At 43.3% G+C, this 10,917-nt stretch overlaps 1 protein-coding gene across 1 annotated transcript in view; it reads right to left on the bottom strand.

Annotated features, from left to right (window-relative positions):
• ACER2 (alkaline ceramidase 2) overlaps positions 1–10,917 on the bottom strand; it is a 39,037-nt gene extending 28,120 nt beyond the window's left edge. Inside the window, exon 1 of the mRNA XM_011992663.1 lies at positions 10,685–10,917. Within this exon, the coding sequence (XP_011848053.1) occupies positions 10,685–10,792 (108 nt within the window). The 5' untranslated portion in view covers positions 10,793–10,917. The remainder of the gene's footprint in view (positions 1–10,684) is intronic.

Below are 10,917 nucleotides of genomic sequence, written 5' to 3'. Positions count from 1 at the left end.
AAAAAAAAAAAAAAAAAAAAAAAAAAAAATCCAGGTCTGAAATACCTAAGTAGGGCTGTATCATTATGGAGAAAGGGGTACCTTTTTCCAGTTGGCTCACTTTGTTTTTGCTTTTTGTTTTGTTTTGAGACAGAGTCTTACTCTGTCACTAGTCCAGGCTGGAGTGCGATGGCGCGATCTCGGCTCACTGTAAGGTCCGCCTCCCGGCTTCACGATTCTCCTGCCTCAGCCTCCAGAGTAGCTGGGATTACAGGCGCCCGCCACGCCTGGCTAATTTTTGTATTTTTAGTAGAGATGGAGTTTCACCACGTTGGCAAGGCTGGTCTTCAACTCCTGACCTCAAGTGATCCACCCACCTCAGCCTTTAAAAGTGCCAGGATTAAAGGTGTGAGCCCCCAATGCTCGGCCTTTAGTTGGCTCACTTTGTTGCGGATCTTTCTCTCTTTCCCACATAGAAGTGCTATGTGCAACTAGTGACCTTGGGTAAGAATATGAACACGTTGTCTGAGACGTCCCAAGTGGTATACAGTCTCCAGTCTGAGAAATGTGGCCAATTTTTCTTAGATTAATGAAAAGAAAAAAAGAAAAAGAAATGAATGTAGTCGATTTTCATTTACCAAGAAGCAGGTACGGAGGAATCAGGACAAAGGTCTAAGTACTATACTGTATAAGCAGTAGGTTTTGTTCTGTTTTTTGTTTTGTTTTTCAGATGGAGTTTCGCTCTTTTTGCCCAGGCTGGAGTGCAATGGTGCAATCTCGGCTCACTGCAACCTCCACCTCCTGGGTTCAAGCAATTCTCCTGCCTCAGCCTCCCAAGTAGCTGGGATTACAGGCATAAGCCAACATGCCCAGCTAATTTTTTCTGTTTTTTTAGTAGAGATGGGGTTTCACTATGTTGGTCAGGCTGGTCTGGAACTGCTGACCTCAGGTGATCCACCCTCCTCCGCCTCCCAAAGTGCTGGGATTACAGGCATGAGCCACCGCGCCCGGCCAGCAGTAGGCTTTTGTTCATCGTTATGATCAAAGTCCTTAACTTTTTCTTTTTTTTTTAAATTACACTTTAAGTTCTGGGATATACGTGCAGAACGTACAGGTTTGTTACATAGCTATACATGTGCCATGGTGGTTTGTTGCACCCATCAACCCATCATCTATATTAGGTATTTCTCCTAATGCTATCCCTCTCCTAGCCCCCCACCCCTTGAAAGGCCCCCGTGTATGATGTTCCCCTCCCTGTGTCCATGTGTTCTCATTGTTCAACTCCCACTTATGAGTGAGAACATATGGTGTTTGGTTTTCTGTTCCTGTGTTAGTTTGCTGAGAATAATGGTTTCCAGTTTCATCCATGTCCCTGCAAAGGACATGAGCTCATCCTTTTTTATGGCTGCATAGTATTCCACGGTGTATATGTGCCACATTTTCTTTATCCAGTCTATCACTGATGGGCATTTGGGTTGATTCCAAGTCTTCGCTATTGTGAATAGTGCTGCAATAAACATATGTGTGCATGTGTCTTTATAGTAGAATGATTTATAATCCTTTGGATATATGCCCTCTAATGGGATTGCTGGGTCAAATAGTATTTCTAGTTCTAGATCCTTGAGGAATCACCACACTGTCTTCCACAATGGTTGAACTGATTTACACTCCCACCAACAGTGTAAAAGTATTCCTATTTCTCCACATCCTCTCTAGCATCTGTTGTTTCCTTACTTTTTCATGATTGCCATTCTAACTGGCGTGAGATGGTATCTCATTGTGGTTTTGATTTGCATTTCTCTAATGACCAGTGATGATGAACTTTTTTCCATATGCTTGTTGGCCACATAAACGTCTTCTTTTGAGAAGTGTCTGTTCATATCCTTTGCCCACTTTTTGATGGGGTTGTTTTTTTTTTCTTGTAAATTTGTTTAAGTTCCTTGTAGATTCTGGATATTAGCCCTTTGTCAGATGGATAGATTGCAAAAATTTTCTCCTACTCTGTAGGTTGCCTGTTCACCCTGATGATAGTTTATTTTGCTGTGCAGGAAGTCTTTAGTTTAATTAGATCTCATTTGTCAATTTTGGCTTTTGTTGCCATTGCTTTTGGTGTTTTAGTCATGAAGTCTTTGCCCATGCCTATGTCCTGAATGGTATTGCCTAGGTTTTCTTCTAGGGTTTTTACGGTTTTAGGTCTTACATTTAAGTCTTTAATTCATCTTGAGTTAATTTTTGTATAAGGTGTAGGGAAGTTTCAGTTTTCTGCATATGGCTAGCCAGTTTTCCCAACACCATTTATTAAACAGGAAATCCTTTCCCCGTGGCTTGTTTTTGTCAGGTTTGTCAAAGATTAGATGGTTGTAGATGTGTGGCGTTATTTCTGAGGCCTCTGTTCTGTTCCATTGGTCTATATATCTATTTTGATACCAGTACCATGTTGTTTTGGTTACTGTAGCCTTGTAGTATGAAGTCAGGTAGTTTTTGCTTAGGATTGTCTAGGCTATGCAGGCTTTTTGGTTCCATATGAAATTTAAAGTAGTTTCTTCTAATTCTGTGAAGAAAGGTAATGGTAGCTTGATGGGGATAGCATTGAATCTATAACTTGGCTTGGGCAGTATGGCCATTTTCATGATATTGATTCTTCCTATCCATGAGCATGGAATATTCTTCCATTTGTTTGTGTCCTCTCACTTCCTTGAGCAGTGGTTTGTAGTTCTCCTTGAAGAGGTCCTTCACATCCCTTGTCAGTTGTATTCCTAGGTATTTTATTCTCTTTGTAGCAGTTGTGAATGGGAGTTCACTTGTGATTTGGCTGTTTGTCTGTTATTGGTATATAGGAATGCTTGTGATTTCTGCACATTGATTTTGTATCCTGAGACTTTGCTGAAGTTGCTTATCAGCTTAAGGAGATTTTGGGCTGAGACGATGGGATTTTCTAAATATACAATCATGTCATCTGCAAACAGAGACAACTTGACCTAACTTTCAATGGAATCATTTTAAGAATCAAAGATCCGTAAGAGGGTCTTTTAAAAAAGGATCATTTTAAGAAGGATCTTAAAAACCATCCCTTAGGCTGGGCACGGGTGGCTCACACCTGTAATCCCAGCATTTTGGGAGGCTGAAGCAGGTGGATCTCCTGAAATCAGGAGTTTGAGACCAGCCTGGCCAACATGGCAAAACCCTGTCTCTACTAAAAATACAAAAAAAAAAAAAAAAAAAAATTAGCTGGGCATGGTGGCGGGTACCTGTAATCCCAGTTACTCAGGAGGCTAAGGCAGGAGAATCGCTTGAACCTGGGAGGTGGATGTCACAGTAAGCCGAGATCATGCCATTGCACTCCAGCCTGGGTGACAAGAGTCTCAAAAAAATAAAATATAATAAAATAAAAAATAAAAATAAATAAAAACCATCCCTTGTTTTACAAAGGGATATAGCTGAGGGCCCTGAAAGGCTCCAGGGCTAGATGAAGTCAGAGAGCCAATCTGCACAGAGCCGGCTCCTTCCACTGCCCCCAGGTGATTTTTCAACCCCAACCCATCCAACCACATTCTGACCTTCTTGGCTTAACTCCTCCACTAGCATCTAAAAATTGTGAATCACATCACCCACTGTGCATCACACACTGTGCACATATGACCAGTTTCTTGGCTTTGATGTAAACATGGCTTTCCTCTTGTTAAACCAGAAATAAAAGGAAGAAAAGGAGATGAATGGGGAGAAGGAGGAGATGAAGGGGGATCAAGGGAATGAAGAAAGAGGAGAAGAAAAATGGATTTGTTATACCATAGGTAACTTAAAACCTGATATTTCTCCCTTCGTATACATGAATGTGTTCTTGTAAAAAAGGAATAAAGTTTCCTTTCTAGCCTCTTCCCTGGAGATAACCACTGTCCTCATTTTCTTCACATTTACATGAATAGGTACATACATGTCACATATTGTAACATTCCCATTGTGCAGCTTCCTTTTCTCCTTCAACAATACGCCCTGCAAACCTTTTCATCCTAGATAATAAAGCTCTACCTCACTTGCTGTAAGTGAGGCAGATGGCAGCAGTTTAGCCATTTTCCAGTGGAAGGAGCACCAATTTACAGTCCCACTTATAATGTCAAGAAATATAATGCATTGTGATTTTTACCCCAGAAGATCTTTAGTGCCTCAAGTCCTCTCAATCTACCTTGCTTCTGCTGAGTGCAACTATCTACTCCCAAGCTGTCCCGTAATGGCTTTCTTGGGTTATATTTCCACTAGCAATGGACACACTAATCACTTTAAAATGTATTTATATATTATTTGCAAAGGCATGAAGTCATTTATCACACCTACAGCAAAATTATGATACGTCAAACATTTTCTTTTTTTAATTTTTAATTTTTACTTAATTATTTATTTATTTTTTGAGATGGAGTCTCACTCTATCGCCCAGGCTGGAGTACAGTAGCGAAATCTTGGCTAACTGCAACCTCTGTCTCCCAGGTTCAAGCAATTCTCCTGATTCAGCCTCCCCCAAGTAGCTGGGACTACAGGCGAGTGCCATCACGCCCATCTAATTTTTTGTATTTTTAGTAGCGAACCAGGTTTCACCATGTTGGCCAAGCTGGTCTTGAACTCCTGACCTCAAGTGATCAACCCACCTCGGTCTCCCAAAGTGCTGCGATGAAAGGCATAAGCCACCACACCTGGCCCAAACAGTTTCTTTAAATGTGCATATTAGAAGCACCATTTAGAAGCACTATGTTGCCATATGCTTCAAATAATACTGAAATTACACTATTGCTTCTGCCTAGTCCATCTACCAAGGCTGGCTGGCCCCCACTGTACCTTTTAAAGACATCAATATATGGAAAGGAAAAGAACAAATTAGTGGAAGACTTTCTCCAAGACAAAAAGATGAACACCAAAAGAAATACAAAAAAGCAAATCAGTCATGGTTTAAAAACGGGCTCATGGCTCCATCTCTACTGAGATGTATCCCTCAAAATTGTATTGGTCACTGAAATTGTAGAATAGTTCACTCAAGGGGTATATTTTAAAGCCTATTGTTAGATTATAGCATGCATAGCATGCTCACAGCTCACTGCAGCCTTGAGCTCAGCCTCCTGAGTAGCTGGGACCACAGGCATGTGCCATCATGTCCAGCTAATTTTCACATTTTTTGTAGAGACAGGGTAGGGTTTTGCCATGTGGCTCAGGCTGGTCAAGTGATCTGCCAGCCTCAGCCTGAGCTCAAGTGATCTGCCAGCCTCAGCCTCCCAAAGAACTAGGATTAGAGGTGTGAGCCACTGCGCCTAGTCCATGATTTTTAAAATGTATTATTTCCTTAGAAAGTTCTTCATTCTATGAATTTCCACATAACATTTGCAAATGTTATGTGGAAAAATAACAAATAAAAAAAATAACAACAACAACAACAAAAAATAACAAATAACAAAATAATCTCATGAACATACTGCAGTCTCATCCTGATGCATCTGAATGTGCACTTTCCAGAGAGAGGGTAAATAAAGACAAAACAACAGGCTGCACATATTCTGGACAGCAGGTTCATAAACGGCTGAGGACTTTTACCCTGGCTGATTGGATTGCCTGTCCGTCTTTATTGTGTGCTGATTCCTACCTACCCATTCCATTGTTTTACTTCTGTTCCTGGGACGACCAACTGTCGTGGTTTGCCTGGGACTGAGGGGGCTTCCCAAGGCATGGGACGTTCAGTTTTAAAATCAGAAAAGTCTCAGGCAAAAACCCAGGATGGGTTTGGTCACTCTATTCAGTAGCCTTCTTGCAAAAACCACCACTCTATCCTCACAGTACATCAATCCCATGCACACTACTACTAACACCCTCAGCGGCTTGTACACACCTCTATCATAGCCCTCACCACCCAGATGACTATTTACAGAGCTGGTCTCTGTAATAAGCACACAGTTGTTGCCCAGTAAATGCTCAGATTGATAGATCGACCGATAGATTCAGCCTAAAGAGAGTGGGATGTAGGACTTGGCATAAAACGAGAGGTCTATTTATCTTGATGACTGGGGACAGAGCAGAAAGTGACAGATCATGAGCTGATTTTATGCATGTATTTTGCTTCAAGATTCTTTTCAGCCATCAGTTGACTTCCTTCTGTCCTCAAGTCCCTGCTGAGCAACAGAGTCCCCAAAGGCCAAGCTCAGTGGGTAAAAGGCAGACCCAGCTTTTCTCCAAAGTGGCTAGGTCTATGTGACTGGGGCCTTAAATCTTTTCTTTTCTTTTTTTTTCTTAAGATGGAATCTTGCTCTCTCACCCAGACTGGAGTGCAGTGGCCTGATCTCGGCTCACTGCAACCTCCACCTCCCAGGTTCAAGCAATTCTCCTGCCTCAGCCTCCCGAGTAGCTGGGACTATAGGTACGTACCACACTTGACTAGTTTTTTGTATTTTTGGTAGAGATGGGGTTTTGCCATGTTGGCCAGGCTGGCCTCAAACTCCTGACCTCAAGTGATCCTCCCACCTCAGCCTCCCAAAGTGCTGGGATTACAGGCGTGAGCCACCGTACCCAGCCAGGGGGTCTTAAATCTTAAAACATAAAAAGGAACTCAATTCAATAAAATTTGTATTTAGAAGAAATAGTACAAAATGTGCACAAATAAAAGGCTGTGAAAGGAAATTACATGTTCATGGAAGAGATATTAGGCTTGGCTGAAGCAAAGGATGATAACATTTGAGGCAATAGAGATTTGCATAGGCCAAAGCAAAATGTTTTGTATGCCCAAACATTGTCAGTGAAAATCAGTGCACTCTCTTTAGTGTGCCATTTCACACTAATTATCAGCATTTAAAGCGAATATCCTCCTTGACACAGCAATCCCCATCTAAGATTAGTACTTGCAAAAGTACATCCAGATGCATGAATGAGGATATTCACTGAATAACTGTTCAAAAACCAAAATGAAAACAATAAAACAGAAACTATATGAAATGTCCATCAATAAGGATTGATTAGATAAATAAATTATGATCAATCCATTAAAGGGAGTACTGTATAACCATTATAAACAGGAAGAGAGCACTATATGAGCTGATATGGAAATATCTCCAAGACATATTAAGTGAAAAACACAAGGTACATAAGAGTTTACACAGTACGCTCTCAAATGGGTTGGAAAAAAACTTCAAGTATTCGTGATTTTGCTATACATGCTTTTGTTGTTGTTGTTGTTGGGTTTTTTGTTTGTTTGTTTGTTTTGAGACAGAGTCTTGCTCTGTCACCCAGGCTGGAGTGTGCAGTGGTGCGAGCTCAGCTCACAGCAGCCTCCACCTCCCAGGTTCAAGCAATTCTTCTGCCTCAGCCTTCTGAGTAGCTGGGATTACAGTCACGTACCACCACAACCAGCTAATTTGTTTGTATTTTTAGTAGAGATGAGGTTGCACCATATTGGCCAGGTTGGTCTCAAACTCCTGACCTCAAATGATCTGCCTGCCTTGGCCTCCCAAAGTGCTGAGATTACAGGCGTGAGTCACTGCCCCCGGCCTTATACATGTGTATTTTATATGCACACACAGATACATGTGCTTTTTACATGCCTAGAAAATATCTAGAAAGATACAGAAGGGTATTTTTCATACTACAACTTACATACTCTAAATTTTTTACCATGATCATATTACTTTTACAATAAACAGTAATTTTAAAAACTACTTTAAATAAACTTTTTTCCTATCAAAAACTATGAGTTTTATCCTAGAGCTAAAATGGTCCCAAGACAGGAGTTTTAAGTTATGCAATGACTAAATAATAAATATCTATTCTATGCCAAATAGATAAATCTAAGTTAGTTACAGTGGCACTTATAGCTTCAAGATAACTCTCTTGGTAGAGTCAAATGGATCAAGTTCTGAGTTCAGCTGTGCTAAGCTTTTGACGACAGCAAGTTACATAAACTCTCTAGGCCCCAATTTCCACCTTTAACAAATGGATATAATAAATAGCACCCATTGTCTAGGGTGAGTATAGAGTACCCAGCAGAGCTTCAACACATAGCAAATAAGTAATGGTAGATAGTAGTATCTGAAGGTGTAGTAGCGATGTGCTACCCCTAAGACCCATTAAGAAGGTTCTAGATCCCTCTCCCAGTCTTCTCCTGATTTAACATTGTCAATTCCTCCAACTTTTTCTCAAAACTGGTAATGATTATTAGTTTCCTATAAACTGGGTAATTAGACCTGTTGCCTTATTATGAGGATTTAAGAGGATATTTATCACCACATAACAGTTCACTGTCTTTCTCAACACAGGAGTAAGATAAGCATGGGAATGTCCTGTGATAAGCATCAAAATATAAGTAGTACGTAAGAACACAGGGGAAGAAGGCCGGGCATGGTGACTCACGCCTGTAATTCCAGCACTTTGGGAGAATTGCTTGAACCTGGGAGGCGTTGCAGTGAGCCAAGACTGCACCACGGCACTCAAGTCTGGAACAGAGCAAGACTGTCTCAAAAAAATTTTTTTAACATAGGAACAGAGGGGAAGAAACATTTTTTGCTAAATTCTTTGGACCTACACTCAACAAAGCTAGGCAATGACCTTATTATCTGACACCTTACGCTCTCTGCTTTGCCAAGGCGATTTTTGTGGTTTATGAGTATTCCAAGGAATAAAGTTTGTCAGATGGGCCAGCTGGGCTAATCAGCCAGACACTGCAGTTGAGGATCAACCGTTCATTTCTGAAAATGACTTTAGCACTCACTACGTAGAGTAATAGCTCCAATGGGACTAGATTAAAAGTGAAGACAAACTCTCCCTTTCATCCAGCCCTACGACTTTCAAGACAGACTCAGAGAAGCAATACACTAGCTTTTTTGGCCAAAATAACCAAGCTTGACCCTCCCTCTCTGTAGACCCCAGACGCCACATATAATAACCTTGCTAAGTGTGTGAGAACCTGTCATCAAGCTGTCTTTTCTCCTTGAACTCTGGTGAAATCTTTACTCTTTCACTATATTCGTTATTTACAAGAGGACAACTTGTGTTACCACTGGTGTTTCTCCTTATTGAAAGTACCCAGAACTACTCCAGCCCATCCTCTGTGTGCAGCTATTTACCCCTGACAGCATGCTCTGAGAGGTTATGCAATAGATAAGTCATGGCCACCTCCACTCACTGTCTTTCATAGTCGCTGTAGAAAGCAGAGGGCCAGGTTTTCTTTGAGACCCTGTTGCCCAGGCTAGAGTGGAGTGGCGCGATCTCGGTTCACTGCAGCCTTCAACTCCCAGCCTCAGGTGATCCTCCCACCTCAGATTCCCAAGTAATTGGGACAACAGGTGCGTGCCACATGTCCAGCTAATTTTTGTATTTTTTTGTAGAGATGAGGTTTCGCCATGTTGCCCAGGTTGGTCTCGAACTCCTGGATTCAAGCGATCCACCCAAGTGCCTTGGCCTCCCAAAGTGCTAGGAATACAGGCATGAGCCACAATGCCCAGCCTTAGGTTTTCTTAAGGAAGTAACCTAATCATAAAAAAAAAAAAGCAGGAGTGTTTGTATGGAAGCCAGCATGGATTTCAGCACTGAGGGAAGGGAGAGGCCAGACTTCTGGATTGTGGCCCCCCCATGCCAGAAATGTGAGCATGACAGCTCCCTCCACAACAGCCCAGTTTTCTCATCAGATGAATAAAAGGGCAGGGACTAGATCATCTGAGATTCCTGCAGGCAGTAAACACCTGACTCCTGCCAAAGACATTCTCTCTAGCAAATCCAGAAGGAAAAGTCCTAAACAACAACCTCAAATTCACAGTGACCCAAACCAGGAGTTCCTGTTTTCCTTGTTTGGGCGGTGAAAAGATAAGCCACAGAAATGACCACGCAAAGTCTCACATTCTGTACCAGGATTCTGAGCCATGGAAATACACAAATAAGAGGCATTTCCTCTCCCAGCTGCAACCCTTCCCTACCACAAGAACTAAAAACACCCAGGATTCTGTAATGGGGAAGTTTCTGCTCACCCTTATCTAGGGACCTAGACAAGTCCAAAACCCGCATATTATCACTCCCAAACTTTCCTTTCACCCCTCAGACTTCAGAACTGGAGAAAGCACAGTCCTGGGGGAGTTGAATTAGCGGCTTGCGCAAGACAGGACACCAAAGGCAAGAAAAAAAGAATGAGTAGTAATTAACTTGGTTCTGACCAAAAATAACTCGACCATTATAGGCATGTTCTTGGGGTTGGGGCAAGTCTGCCTGGTGGGAGTGACCCCAGCCGCGGGGACCTGCCGGGGGCGTGCTCTTCCCAGCACTCCGAGAGCAGGTATTCAGGGCAAAAACGCACAATGCGACCCAAGTGCGTCACGCCACAGAGATCCCAGGGGAGGAAGAGACTTGTCCCGGCAGGTTCACCGCCCCCAACTAACCCAAACAAGGAGAATGGGCTGACATAGCCCCTGGTTCTGGACGCGTGAGGGCCAAACAAGACAATAGGACCATCACACACACAACACAAAAAATGACAGGAGGAGGAAGAGGAGCCCAGCTGTCGGGAATGGGGACAGGAGAGGAGGACAGATGGAGAACTGGAAGGAGCGTGCCGAGGAGGGGGTGTGGACTGACTCAGCCCCTGGAGAGAATGCCCCCAGATACGCGCAGGAACCCACGTCCAGCTTCCAGACGCTGCGGCGCGGGGACAGCCCCCTCCCGCCGGCCAGCCTGCCTTCCCCTCTCCCGCGCCCCGCACCGTGTTGTAGAACTCGGCGATAGCAGGCACGATGGTGTAGTTGTCCTCGCACCAGTCCACCTCCGAGCTGCCAGCCTGCAACTGGTCCCACCAGTGCGGGGCGCCCATGGCCACCCTGGAGCATTGGAGCAGCTGCTCCCGCAGCCGAGAAGAGCCCAGAGCTGCTGCAGAGGCAAACCGCGGCGACAGCCCGCGGCGACAGCGGCTTTATGAAGTACCGGGCAGCCGCCGGA

This window comes from Mandrillus leucophaeus, unplaced genomic scaffold (genome assembly GCF_000951045.1).
Source record: "Mandrillus leucophaeus isolate KB7577 unplaced genomic scaffold, Mleu.le_1.0 Scaffold415, whole genome shotgun sequence".
Taxonomy (NCBI): Eukaryota; Metazoa; Chordata; class Mammalia; order Primates; family Cercopithecidae; genus Mandrillus; species Mandrillus leucophaeus.
The sequence above is the reverse complement of the archived record's forward strand: the minus strand, read 5'-3'. Positions and strand labels throughout refer to the sequence as shown.